The sequence below is a fragment of the Seriola aureovittata genome, chromosome 13, assembly GCF_021018895.1.
Source record: "Seriola aureovittata isolate HTS-2021-v1 ecotype China chromosome 13, ASM2101889v1, whole genome shotgun sequence".
In the NCBI taxonomy this organism is placed as follows: domain Eukaryota; kingdom Metazoa; phylum Chordata; class Actinopteri; order Carangiformes; family Carangidae; genus Seriola; species Seriola aureovittata.
The window spans coordinates 3,482,846-3,497,771 of NC_079376.1; the positions used below are offsets into that span (position 1 = coordinate 3,482,846).

The window sequence follows — 14,926 nt, forward strand, 5'->3', positions numbered from 1 at the left end:
CTGCTGGTGTCACAGGTGTAGACACAGGTGCTCTGTTCCACTAATGATATGAATAACTTCATTTCTTTTGAAGGTTTCAGGCAAGTGTTCAAGTTTATATTCATTAATGGAAACTCTTGGCTTTAAACACCAAACATCCCTCCGTCGTCTTTGTTTTTACTGCTCTAGTTGTCAACAGCATCGACATGTTGCGGTTTGGCTGTTATTTAGCATTATGTTTCGTCCAGGCCTCTGCTGGTTTGGCTCAGTGCGTTCGGCTGCATGAACTTCAGGAACTTGCACCGGATCCAGTTTAAGTCTCATATTAAATATCGAATGATTTAATACCAACTGTATCTCAGGTTTTTACATCCTAAATTATGGTTTATGAAAAATATTGTGAGGGCTGGAGGTGTTTTTACCTTCGTGACACAGTTTGAAGTTTCATCCTTGTCTGGAAGTTTTAAATAACCAAACAATCTTTAATGTTTTCTAACAGAGATAAAAAACCAGCAGCTTATAAATTCACCTAAAGGTCGATATAATTTTCTCGATACAGAATGTTTCTGTTGCTGCTTCTCGCACCGTTTCCTGTTGATGTGACTCCAGCGAGCACAAACATGTTTTTCAAGGGAACATATGGAGAGAGAGGAGAACGTGCTCGAGTCCCACTGGAGGTTTCACAGGTGGAAAATAAAAGTACAGTTTGATGATAGACTGTTTGGACTGAAGCTTTTAGTACGTTTCAAATAAAGTCATAGGTTGTCACAGATCTCGGAAAACTGCATCTTTTTAAATAAGCACCTCGGACATGGAATAATCAGCAGAGAGACCCACACGTGATGTAAATGTATTAAATGTCCATATATGAAATATTATAAAATATGAAGTCAAATCATACATGCTCATATATTTAAAAACTGTATATCAAACCTGTTAAAAATTGGAACAATTTCATATATTGACATATATGTCTAGCACATAAATGTTTATGTGTGTATGTTTATATTGTAGACATATGTTATATTTACTGTATATATCCATCACAAAGCTTCTCAATATATGTCGATATAATATACATACAGTAAATACAAAAGATAGAAACCTCAAAATCATTTTTTATAAATTCATATTAAAAGTTATAAAGCATGTTGTTTTGATTATATATCGTTTATCATACAAAAATTCATCATATAGATTGTTTTAATAACAAATTTAACAGTTGATATTTCCTATATGTTATGAACTTATATCTTCATATATCCAGATGACGTATATATGTGATAATAATATATCCTCTTATAGGTAACATATATGGCAGCATCACTCTTGATATAGGAATATATACGTCATATATTACATTTCTATAAGGGAATCTAAAATTAGATGAACTTATATCCACTGACGACTTTAGGAGCATCATAAAGAAAGTGGTAAATGAGACATGTTCTTGTTTTTCTTAAGAGGACATGAAGCTCATCTTACTGCTATCTTTGCCAGGTCTCTCTTATAGGACGTATAAAGGAAAATAAATTTACTCCAGCTGATAATGTTTTAATCTCTGTAACTGCAGCCAAATACATTTTCCATGTGACTTATTTACTGCAACATAAAAGCTTCAAATGCAACTGTGTGCACCAGATCAAAGTAAACAGCTGTTGTATGTAATGCAGCACATAGTTAAGTTGATTGTGTAGCTTCAGTTGACACAGAGATGGAGGTTTTCACAGCTGTTTGCTCAGAGATGAGCAGTGTGGGTGTGAGTTGGTGCAGAGATGCAGGTGCGGCCTGTGAGCCGGAGGTTGTGGTGAGGTGGAAGTTTGCACCTCTGTCATTTCTCAGCACAGGGAGCGATCTGCAGGCTGCTGTGTGACCACATCCTCTCCTCTGCACAGTTTCAAGCCCCAGTCTGTCTTCTCACAACAGCAGCTTTGACCTTCTTTTGTACACGGAGGAAAACGTTGATTTCCTGTTGTTGTGTGGTCGACACACACTCATTTTCTTTGTTTCTAACAGTGTCTGAACTAAAGGAGGAATTTCTTAATTCATGAAGAGAATACAAAATGTAATGCACTGCTCATGTTTGTGCAAAATGGAAAAACTAGATATGACAAATAAACCCACATTAATAACTTCAAATAATTTCACAAAAAGAAAACAAAACAGATTAGTTGATGGAATCTAATTTAACATGAGTCACATCATTGGAAAAGCTTGTAATGAACCAAATGGACCTGAGATGATTCAATACATGTAGGTGGATAGTAGTTGATTTCTCAGAAAACAGGCCGGTTGGTGAGCTGCTAAAAATACCTCACACTATCAGTTCAGTGATGAGATGTGAGAAGAAAGAGGGAGGATGGAAACTATTGCATCAATTTGGAGCAACTGACAGATGTTGCAGTTTATCTGTCTAATCCTCAGGACGAACCCTCAAAGACGAATGACAGAACATGTTTGTCAAGATTTTCCTGAAACACTTTTATTGAGAAGAAAACAAAGCACACAAACGTTGAACCACCACAAACATAGAATGATGCATTAAGTATTGATAAAAACTTGATGCTAAACTATTTGCATGCCGGTTATAGCTTTAACATTGTAAAAAGAATAAGCACAGAACTGTTAATCGAATGGCTCATTGATATACAAGTGCAAATGCACTATAACATACAGCAGTAGAAATATAACTACTATATTTTCAGTTGTATTTACAGAAAACAAGATAATCCATCTGCCAGAGTTGGTTCACCTCAGCTCAGCTCTCAGTACTTCTGCTTCCCAGTTGAACCCTGAAACAGACACAACACAAACACAACAAGCTCTTTTTATCACCTGTTCATTCACATAGTAAAATATATGGAGCCAGTTTTATGTCAAGGACAGTTGATGAAAAGTGTTTGACAAACCTGAAGTTTCCACACCAGAAACGCCACAAAGGCTCCATAGATGCTGCTCTTGATGATGAAAACAGTGTAGGAGAGTTTGAAACTCTGTGTGCTCCTCAAATATTTCACTGCACAAAGTTCAAACATTCAGATGAGTTACATGGTTCAAAGAGGAAATATCCAATGCACTTTGTGGAGACAGATTATATACGCAGCTCTTGGTTTATATACATGTGCTTATGAATTCTATCTTTTATTTTATTTGGACAGTAGATATTTTCAGTTTTCAGAATTGATGTGAGGTGAACATGAACATGATGATATATTTACCTCTTGTCTTGACACTTCCGTCAACTGACAAGAAATAAGAAACGGATCAGACAAGAACAGATGATAGTTTACATATATGTCCAGCAGTAAAAAGATCAGGTTTAGGTTATTTCTGAGTTCCACATGAACATACCTTCAACAGCAAAAACTGTTTCGTCTTTAATGATAGTTTTGTTCCCATCGAAGAAGGTGACAAAGCACGAGAAGTTTGTCCCAGGTGAGGTCCAGACCTCGGCATGGACCCTCAACCTGCTGGTGATGAAGTAGGTTTTATCATCCAACCGGGCAGCGGGGTCAGTGGCCACACCTTTGGTGACATTCTTCGCATTAACCTGCCAGAAAATACTGACATGGTCTGGGTAGAAATCCCTGGCCACACAGAGTAAGGTCTTCTTCCTCTCCTTCTCATCTTTCAGGTTCCGACACTCCTTTGATGAAGGTTGAAACACTTTTACTGTCGGTGGGGTGATTTCACGCTTTGGATCTACAAGGACAAAAGAAATAAATCAATAGATTAAAGCTGCCTGTAGATCTACAACAAACCACCGTCCAACACCTAACTCTAAAGTACATGTGACATCTTGACATCAGAGTTTATACAAGAACACATGGACAGCAAATCACACCGAACATTAACATCAAATACAACATGATCATTACAGCTTACATTATTCACGCTGAGAGTCACAGAGATTGAACTTCTTCAGATAAATGTTTGTGTTTTATTTAAAGATCTTACCAAGAACCGTTAGCTTGGTTCCTTCTCCAAAATAAGCAGGATAACCGTCAGAGCACGCTGCTGACTCTCATGTAAAAAACTGACAGAGACCTACAGTACAGGAGCTGAATGAACCTCTTTTTACTGCATGTGACTTCCTCATAAGCCAGTCCATACACAGAACTGTCACTAAATCTCATTTATCTCAGTTTTTTCCTCTAACGTTTTAATGCAAAGAAAGAAAGAAAGAATCTTCTGTATTTTTACAGCTTTAAAAAAATTCACCATAACAGGAAGTGTGGTCTGAACTTAATAAAGTCTTTTAGCGCAAAGATTTATGTTTTGAATTTAGTTCTTTTGACTTTTGACTGTAAACCTGTGCAGCAAATATAGACTGGCTCAGTTTTTACAACCCGAAACTTAACTCAACAATAATTTCACACATTATTCACACTGAGAGTCACAGAGATTGAACTTCTTCAGATAAATGTTTGTGTTTTATTTAAAGATCTTACCAAGAACTGTTAGCTTGGTTCCTTCTCCAAAATAAGCAGGATAACTGCCAGAGCACGCTGCTGACTCTCATGTAAAAAACTGACAGAGACCTACAGTACAGGAGCTGAGTGAACCTCTTTTTACTGCATGTGACTTCCTCATAAGCCAGTCCATACACAGAACTGTCACTAAATCTCATTTATCTCAGTTTTTTCCTCTAACGTTTTAATGCAAAGAAAGAAAGAAAGAATCTTCTGTATTTTTACAGCTTTAAAAAAATTCACCATAACAGGAAGTGTGGTCTGAACTTAATAAAGTCTTTTAGCGCAAAGATTTATGTTTTGAATTTAGTTCTTTTGACTTTTGACTGTAAACCTGTGCAGCAAATATAGACTGGCTCAGTTTTTACAACCCGAAACTTAACTCAACAATAATTTCACACATTATTCACACTGAGAGTCACAGAGATTGAACTTCTTCAGATAAATGTTTGTGTTTTATTTAAAGATCTTACCAAGAACTGTTAGCTTGGTTCCTTCTCCAAAATAAGCAGGATAACTGCCAGAGCACGCTGCTGACTCTCATGTAAAAAACTGACAGAGACCTACAGTACAGGAGCTGAGTGAACCTCTTTTTACTGCATGTGAAAGAAAGAAAGAATCTTCTGTATTTTTACAGCTTTAAAGAAATTCACCATAACAGGAAGTGTGGTCTGAACTTAATAAAGTCTTTTAGCGCAAAGATTTATCTTTTGAATTTAGTTCTTTTGTCTTTTGACTGTAAACCTGTGCAGCAAATATAGAGTGGCTCAGTTTTTACAACCTGAAACTTAACTCAACAATAATTTTGCACATTTATGTTAAATGAAGCGGAGAAAACAAACACGTATGAATATGATTTTTATCATTTTCTTACCCAACACTGTCAGTTTGGTGCCACTGCCAAAGTAAGCTGGGTTGTAGTTCACACTGATACAAGGCTACAGGAAAACTGCTCAACCATTCAGCACTTCTTTGTGCTCTATTTTCAGATAAACTCACTTCTTTTTTTTTGCACACAAACATGTAGCAATGAGGCGGATTCATACTGAATCAAATTAGATGCTAACAGCATTAGAACTTATTTAAGGTGAATTTAAGAGGAGGAGATAAAAAACAAACCCTCAGCTCTGACCTGGCAGATATCAAAACAAACTAGTTTGCAAATACTGTATATCCTATGGACTATTATCTTAACATTTATTGTTGTTCCTTTTAATTATTTTCATTGCCTTACCTACAACGGTGAGTTTAGTTCCAGCTCCAAAATAAGCCTCTGACTGGGAACTCACAGTATTTGACAGGGCTGATAAGAACCCACTGTGAGAGTAATACTCTGGGCACAGAGCCAAATGTTTTAGTGCCACACTACTTTTACGTGTTTTTAGCGGATACACTTTCACCATAATTTCTTTTCTACTTTCTGAAAAGTGGAAATAGTGTGAATGTAATAAGTATATTTTAATATTAGCTGTTTATTGAAATCGTACTTACAGGAAACAAGCTGTGAAGCATTCTTTAAGGCCTTTTGCAGGTTTTCTTACCTAAAACAGTGAGTTTAGTTCCAGCTCCAAAGTAAGGCTCGGCGTTGGAGCACAGAGACAGACAACTGTAACAAAAACTCTTCCTACTGCCTCGTAATCTGAGCCACTTTGACGTTATTCAGGCTTTCTCACTCTTTGACATGTAATAACATCCACTCTGATACTTGGAGACAAATCGTCCTCGACTTATTTTCACCATTTCAAACATCTAGTCATGTTAATGTGGTGATTTCATGATGATGAGGAGGTGTTAGCGCCTTAAAGTGTCTTTACATTATCAAAAGCATCTCAACAAAATTTTACCTCAACAACATTTAATGAACTTTCAAATGTTTTCTTACCTAAAACAGTTAATTTTGTTCCTCCACCAAAGTAAGCCTCTGTAGCACCAGAGTCACAGTGACCTGATCAGTGCTCAAAACAACCTGAGATGCTGCTTTTACTTTCCCTCTGTACTTTTTACTTTTGTCATCAGTGTAACTGTTTGTTTAAAACCAACAACTTCATCCTGTTTTTAACAAATTGTGCGTGATACAAACCTCATTCACCCTGTTGGCCTCTATTTAACTTTTAACCTAGAACCTCGGCTGAAATGATCTTTGTACCAACAGAGTTTAAGCTCCAACTTTAACTAGACTTGCTGTCCTACTGTAAAGAATCATCACAATTACATTTCTCTTTTCCAATTGTTCTGATTTCTTACCTAAAACAGTTAATTTTGTTCCTCCTCCGAAGTAAGCTTCACCAGTATTAGAGTCACAGTGAATCTGATCAGTGCTCAAAACAACCCAAGATGCTGCTTTTACTTTCCCTCCGTACTTTTTATTTGCCTTTGAATTTAATTATTTTTCTAAACCAACAACTCCATCCCATTACAAGTTGTGTGAAACTTGGCCTCAATTTAACTTAGAACAGTCAGTTTTGTGTCTTGTCTGAAATGATCTTCATATCAACAGAGTTTAAGCTCCAACTTTAACTAGACTTGCTGTCCTACTGTAAAGAAACATCACAATTACATTTCTCTTTTCCAGTTGTTCTGATTTCTTACCTAAAACAGTTAATTTTGTTCCTCCTCCGAAGTAAGCTTCACCTCCAGAGTCACAGTGACCTGATCAGTGCTCAAAACAGCCCAAGATGCTGCTTTTACTTTCCCTCCGTACTTTTTAGTTGCCTTTAAATTTAACAATTTTTTTTAAACCAACAACTTCATCCTGTTTTTTACAAGTTGTGTGTAATACAAACCTCATTCACCCTGTTGGCCTCTATTTAACTTTTAACCTAGAACCTCGGCTGAAATGATCTCCGTACTTTAACTAGACTTGCTGTCCTACTGTAAAGAATCATCACAATTACATTTCTCTTTTCCAGTTGTTCTGATTTCTTACCTAAAACAGTTAATTTTGTTCCTCCTCCGAAGTAAGCTTCACCAACACCACCAGAGTCACAGTGAATCTGATCAGTGCTCAAAACAACCCAAGATGCTGCTTTTACTTTCCCTCTGTACTTTTTACTTTTGTCATCAGTGTAACTGTTTTTTAAACCAACAACTTCATCCTGTTTTTTACAAGTTGTGTGTAATACAAACCTCATTCACCCTGTTGGCCTCTTTTAACCTACAACCTCAGCTGAAATCATCTTTGTACCGACAGAGTTTAAACTCAAACTTTAACTAGACTTGCTGTCCTACTGTAAAGAAACATCACAATTACATTTCTCTTTTCCAGTTGTTCTGATTTCTTACCTAAAACAGTTAATTTTGTTCCTCCTCCGAAGTAAGCTTCAAGTCCACTAGAGTCACAGTGACCTGATCAGTGCTAAAAACAACCAAAGATGCTGCTTTTACTTTCCCTCTGTACTTTTTAGTTGCCTTTAAATTTAACTATTTTTTTTAAACCAACAACTGTGTGTGTAATACAAACCTCATTCACCACCCTGTTGGCCTCTATTTAACTTAGAACAGTCAGTTTTGTTTCTTGTCTGAAATGATCTTCCTACCGACAGAGTTTAAGCTCCAACTTTAACTAGACTTGCTGTCCTACTGTAAAGAAACATCACAATTACATTTCTCTTTCCCAATTGTTCTGATTTCTTACCTAAAACAGTTAATTTGGTTCCTCCTCCGAAGTAAGCTTCACCTCCACCAGAGTCACAGTGACCTGATCAGTGCTCAAAACAGCCAAAGATGCTGCTTTTACTTTCCCTCTGTACTTTTTAGTTGCCTTTAAATTTCACTTTTCTTTAAATCCTACAACCATCATTTGCTGCATTACGGTTTGGTTTTTAAGTTTTGTGTAACATAAAACCTTCTGACAGCAGACCTGCTTCAGCTTGTTTTTCTCTGTTTTACAGGAAGATTTATGAGATGAAGTTTGGACGTTTTACTCACCAAGAACAGTCAGTTTTGTTCCCTGGCCGAAATGAGCTTCGTACTGACACAGTGTTTAAGCTGCAGAACAAAAAGCTCTGAGCTGAACTTAAACCATGCAGAGCTTTAATACTGTAACTTTGTTCCTTCAAATACAATGTTTTTTTAAAATAATTTGTTCTGATTTCTTACCATAGACCTATTCATAGACTGTCTATACAATATTTGTTTCTTACCTATTACAGTCAACTTTGTTCCTCCACCGAACTGAGGTTCATAACCACCAGTGTCACAGTGCATTTGATCAGTGCTCAAAACAGCCCAACATGCTGCTTTTACTCTGTTTCTTTACTTTTTAGTTGCTTTTAAATTTAGTTTATTGTCGTAAATGTCACTTTTCTTAAAATCCAAAACAACACTGTTTGAACTGCAGTCTGGTTTTTAAAAGTTTTATGCATCAAAAACATTTTTCCTCAAACAACAGACCTGCTTTAACTCGTTTTACTTGTTTTAGAGCTGAATTCATGAGAAGAAAGTTTGACGTTTTACTCACCAAGAACAGTCAGTTTTGTTCCGTGGCCGAAATAAGGTTCGTTATTGACACAGTGTTTAGGCTTAACATCAAAAAGCGCTGAGCTGAACTTGAACCATAAAGACCCATGTGTATTTAAGAGTCTTAGTGGATCACTTCAGTGATAAATGTTATTACATTTATTCCATTTTAATCAGTTCTGACTTACCCAAAACAGTCAGTTTTGTTCCTTTTCCAAAGTAAGCTTCATAGGCATCGTCACAGTGCAAAAATACTGAGCATGAAACTCCTGTGCCTTTTTCTACCAGAATTATCTTCGTAAAGTTTTTACCAATACTTCAGTTTTTACATAGACTCTAAAGCAACTTGAAATTGACCAAAATACAATAATAAACAGAAATATTTACCTAAAACTGTCAGTTTGGTTCCTTGGCCAAAGTAAGCAGGCTGATTGTAGCTCACAGTGTTTTCTGTTCAGCTTAATATTTCAGCTTTTTCATAACAACAGTTTGACCTTCACTTTCACACCAGCATTTTAAATTTTTTATGTTAGTTGTAGTGAACTGAAGATGTGAGAGCTCAGACTTACCCAAAACAGTCAGTTTTGTTCCTTTTCCAAAGTAGGCTTCGTTGGCATTGTCACAGTGTATAAAACTGTGCATGAAACTCCTGTGTTTTTCTACCAGAATTATCTTTGTAAAAATACTTCAGTTTTTACTTAGACTCTAAAGCAATGTGAAATTTACCAAAATACAGTAATAAACAGAAATATTTACCTAAAACCGTCAGTTTGGTTCCTTGGCCAAAGTAAGCAGGCTCAGTGTTGGTCACAGTGTTTTCTGCTCAGCTCAATATTTCAGCTCTTTCATAGCTAATACTTCAGTTTATAGTGAGACTCTAAAGCTGTGTGGAATTTTGAAACTTGCCAAAATACAGTAATAAACAGAAATATTTACCTAAAACCGTCAGTTTGGTTCCTTGGCCAAAGTAAGCAGGATCAGAGTAGGTCACAGTGTTTTCTGTTCAGCTTAATATTTCAGCTTTTTCATAACAACAGTTTGTCCTTCACTGTCACACCAGCATGTTTTAATTGTTTTATGTTAGTTGTAGTGAACTGAGGTTGTGAGAGCTCTGACTTACCCAAAACAGTGAGTTTTGTTCCTTTTCCAAAGTAAGCTTCATTTCCATAGTCACACTGACTTTCTCCTCTACCAAAAAGTCTGAAAACTTTCCATGATCATGATGTTGAGACATCGTCTATTAATCCAGAGAATGAAGAAGCTTTAAGATTGTGAGATGATCTTCATAAAGTCCAGAGTTTTTTCTGTTTGTCAAGATGAGTAAAAAAAGAATCCAGACTCTCTAAATATAATTCAAAAGTCATTTTTCAAACTTTTCTCCAACATATTTCTGCATATAAATGAACTTTTCAGTGTCAAAGTGTCCTGCCATCAGACACAGCTTCAGATTATTGGCGTTTTCTGCTCTACCAAGTGTTTCAAATTGCCTGTAGCCGTCTACACAATGGTTGTCAATGGGAGGAGGTTTTTGTACGGCGGCTCTATGGGATTGTATCACCGTGGCCCCCTGTCCCCACGATGAAAAAGCATAATACAAAAACCTAAAGTCTTTCCCGTTCTCTGCTCTCTCCTTCCCCCACCCAGCTTCTCCATATCTCAGCCTCCATCTCTCTCTGTGTGAGAGCAGCTGTACAGGTTGGGCTGACTGTTGCTATTTCAGTGTCGACTAAGAAAAGAAGCAACAACAGAGGGAAGGAAAAGGGAGAGTGTTTTTGTGTTTGTTTATAGCTGTTCACAGGAAGTGACACCTCTCATGGTCACACCTCTTTATCCACCCAGTCATCAGTGAACTGAGAAGACGCATATTTATCAAGTAGTTTGCATATAAGAAAAACAGTTGCATTAAATAAATTCAGTGTGTAACAACTGATGACAATATGCATTAGATATTACACCACTATAACTGGCAAAATACATATTTAAGTTATGATGCAATACAAAACTGATAATAAGAAGTGAATGCATCATAATGGGATTTATTATGTCATTAATCACTATGATCATTAAACTGTTAAAAACATGTTACAGCACTTATGACTTAAAGAATTATATTGCATTGCAATTTCATTTTGGAGGAGCTCATCACATTTACACTCATGTATATCCACTTTAAAGAGAGTTTTATTACATTTTTATAAGTTATGACATCATCTGTCAGTCATTACATCATCACAGGATAAAAACACTGTAGTGTTCCGCATCATGGCTATCTCACATGAATCATCATTGGTTACAGGTAAAAGTTGTGCGTTCAGAATTTTAAGTCTGAAATGTAGAGCAGCAGAAAGTACCTCAGAAATGTACCTGAATAATTAACTTAGTTACATTTCACCACTGCACATCAGCTCAGGCTATAAATGCTATGAAATGTGACATTAGTATATTCATTGAACATATGTTCATGTATCTTCCTATAAAACAAACATATTGAATTAAAGTTTTATTATAAGATATTAATCTGTCTGTTGAGGTGTTGTATGGTACATAAAGACTTTTATTAAAATGATTATTTAACCAAATGATTGGTTCAACAACCAGTGTGTGCTCATACTACTAATCTTTTATGTTCTTTTATATTAGCTTCATTGTGAGGCATAATAAGCATTTCTATGATGTTATGTCACAGTAATACTGCAGAGGTCACTTATATCCCAGGTGTAAATTACATACTTTTCTTCTAAAAAGCACAAGAAGATATTTTTTAAGTGCAGTCCCACATGAATCCTGTAGAGGTCAATGTGTGACAACCTCTTAAATTTCATAGTACACAGTATATAGTATAAACTTAAATTCTCGTCAGGCTGCACTGAGAATTATAGTAAAATAAATTATAATAATAGTGGATACTTAATAAGAGTGTGACACAGATGAGAAAGTGGTCAGGACCGTAATACTGGATGTGACAAATAATGTTCACCATATTAACACCTGCTCACTTATCTGAGCTGATCAGCTCTGTGGCGTCGCTGCAGGATCATCACTGAGCTGCAGGGGAGCAGCTCTTTGCTTTAATTCATGAATACATGCTCATCAATCTCTTTCTTTTGAAACAACTTTACTTTCATGTTTATTGTCACACTGATGTTGGTCCCCCCCCCCCCGTCACCTCTTCCTCTTGAGGTTGTTGTTTAGCTGCTGAGACTCTCTGAACCATCGTGCTATGCTAGAGGCACAGTAATACACAGCTGAGTTTCCGGCCTCCACAGGCTGCATCTGCAGAGAGGACTTGAGCACTGTAGGCCGGGACATGGTGTACTTGGATTGGTTGAAAGGAACTTCAGTGCTAGATATTCCTTTATTGACAGAATATGTTACCATCTCCATTTTCTTACTGCTGCTTTGTCTGTACCAGAACATGTAGTAATAATCAGGGTTGTCTTGTTCACACTGCAAAGTTACAGTTTCTCCCACATGACTGAATGCAAACGGAGGCTGGTGAATCTTTACACAGAATGAGAAATCTGGAGAAGAAAGAAAACAGAACAGGTACATTAACAACTTCAGTTAGGACATGTGAAGAAAAACAAAAACACATCACAGTTTTCCTTCAGCTGAATTCAAATGTTCTTACCTGTGGAGATTAGAACTGCAGCCAAGAGCAGCTTCATTTTCACAGTGATCATATAAGCTTAAAAGTCACAAAAAAAACCAGACCCATGTGCAATCACAGTCACAACTCTCTCTCTGTCTACAGGCTGAACCGTTGCAGGTATAACTTAATGTACCGTTAGAGTCAGCCTCTGAAACAAGCTCTGACCCTCCTCCTGTCTCTCAGTTCAGCTACAGTCTCCTAGTGGCCACCGACCAGCAACTGCACCATAAGCTCCTTCCTCAAGCACTGAGACAGTGATTCCTAGAAAGCTCAAGAGATTATTGTAGTAATTGTTGCCAACTATTTGTCCTGGACTTTCAGATTACTGCAACACACAGAAACATCAGTGTTAAATTGAGAAAACGTGAATTTCTCTGAAGTCTTTTCAGCAGGAACGCAGAGAGGTGGACCTGCATTACCAAGTCAGCAAGTGGAAACACATAGCCTAATAATAAGGATACACAAATCCATAACTAATGCATGACTTATCATTATGTGACTGATGCAAGAAGTATCTGTTGTTCAATTAGTATCAATAAGTGATCATGGAACTAATGTCTCTACTGGGGTTTTCTATCATCATCTATCAATTTTGGGGGATTTTGTTGTTGAGGGTCCGGATGATGTTCCTATCCCCTCCCTAAAATACTGCATAGTCCAAACCCTCTGGTTTTGATGTTTGCTCACACACATTTATCATCTGATCAGATCCAAATTAAAAGGCCAATTAAAAGATGGGACAACACAATGTTTCTGACACAGTTCAATTTATCGTCTGTAAATTTAGCATGAAACCAAATAAGCCACAGCTCCTTCCTGCCTGCATGTCATGTGTTACAGTCAGACTTGGTATTTGTATGACTGCCTGGTGTGTGTGCATCACTGTGACTGGCAGCGCAGTAGTAGGTGCTGCTGTCATTGAGAAACACATCAGGAATTTGAAGAGAGAAGTCGTTTTTGGCTCTATCGAGAGACGACTGGAAGTGGCCCACAGACTGGTCAAACTCTGTTAGGAGAAACTGCACCAGAGCTCTGTAGTGGTTTTGTCGGTACCAGAGCATGGTGTAGCTGCTCATGTCGAACCCTGGACCCAAACTGCACTCGAGCGTCACTCTGACTCCTGGGTGAGACACTTGATCTCCAGGCTGCAGAACTACAACAGTGAGACCTGCAGCACATCACAAATAATATACAGAACAGTGAATGTACATTTGATGGGAATTTGACCCTTAAAGCTCTGGTTACCTACATCCATTATGAGTTAATGTATAAAAACCCACCTGAGTTTAAAAGAAGTGACAGATAAAGGACTGCGACAAGCATGTTAGCAAAGATCTGTCTTCCAGCTGAGTGATGCAGAGTCACACTCTCCTCAGCACGAAGGAAACACAAGGTCACATGCTCCCATGATCACGTGATTGGAGGAGAAGTACTGTCTATCGTTCACGGATTATAACCTGACACTTTGCATGGAAGCTCATTTTTGATGAGGTTCAGAATTGCCAATACAAAATCTGATATTTTTAGATTGATGAGGCAAGATTTGTGCTGCGGTTGTTGTTGATATGTGGCATTTAATTTAATGCAAATGTCAAACATTCAATGGTTAGACAACATTTATACAATCAAAAGACACTAAAACTCAACATGAAAGTGAGACTGTGTGAGTATTTTAGGTAGAGTGACATCTCACGTATCATTATAAATATTTAATTTAAAATAAGTAATTGACCATCAAAAGTGTAAATAAAATGCGGAAAGTTAGAATTCCATTAAATATGATAAATTATTGAATTAGCCATTGATTGCCTCATAATGATGTAACATACAACTTGTTGTTACATTATTAGTAAATGCAATTTTGACATTATTAGTTAAAATATGTAACAGCTCTCATGATGTCTCTATTGTTAGTTAATGTAATTTAGAAGCTGTAGGATGAAGTTAATATACAGTGGAGCCTGAGTGTCTGAGACCACTTTCCCAGATTTTATTTACATTTTTATTATCTAATTAAACATAATACATATAGTCATATATAAATGTTTCAGATTGGTTTATGGTGTTCATCATTTTTGCTATATTTACACATTTACAAATTATATCCAATAAATAGTTAAAGGTCACACCAATTAGTTACCAAACACTGATAAAATCCCAATAAACAATATAATATGTTCAAATCTTAAATGACTGAAACATTCAGGTTGCCATTAGTTTGCCATAGGAGGTTTTTGGTGCTGCAGTGGTATTAAACCACATCAGTGTGTGCTAGCAGCGCAGAAATACACAGCTGAGTCTGAGGAATCCACTGTGAGAAAGATCAGAGATCCTTTCATCATGCCTTCTCTTTTTAACTGGAATC

The 14,926-nt window shown here is 36.9% G+C and overlaps 1 protein-coding gene across 1 annotated transcript; it reads right to left on the bottom strand.

Annotated features, from left to right (window-relative positions):
* Positions 1 to 2,435: 2,435 nt before the first annotated feature.
* Positions 2,436 to 12,618, bottom strand: LOC130179833 (M1-specific T cell receptor beta chain-like). The gene is made up of 7 exons (XM_056392918.1): positions 12,541 to 12,618; positions 12,121 to 12,430; positions 5,686 to 5,735; positions 3,331 to 3,681; positions 3,198 to 3,221; positions 2,889 to 2,995; positions 2,436 to 2,771 (listed from the first exon to the last, which is right to left on the bottom strand). Exons 1-7 carry the CDS (start codon positions 12,590 to 12,592, stop codon positions 2,745 to 2,747), a joined length of 921 nt encoding a protein of 306 aa, XP_056248893.1. The 5' UTR covers positions 12,593 to 12,618; the 3' UTR covers positions 2,436 to 2,744.
* Between the last annotated feature and the right edge of the window lie 2,308 nt (positions 12,619 to 14,926).

Bases quoted from the DNA above. Each gene is read 5' to 3' on its own strand.
- LOC130179833 (XM_056392918.1), bottom strand. From the start codon at position 12,592: ATGATCACTGTGAAAATGAAGCTGCTCTTGGCTGCAGTTCTAATCTCC. The intron at 12,431-12,540 runs GTAAGAACATTT...TTTCTTCTCCAG, and splicing joins TGCAGTTCTAATCTCCACAG to ATTTCTCATTCTGTGTAAAG. The intron at 2,772-2,888 runs GTTTGTCAAACA...TGTCTGTTTCAG, and splicing joins TTCTGGTGTGGAAACTTCAG to GGTTCAACTGGGAAGCAGAA.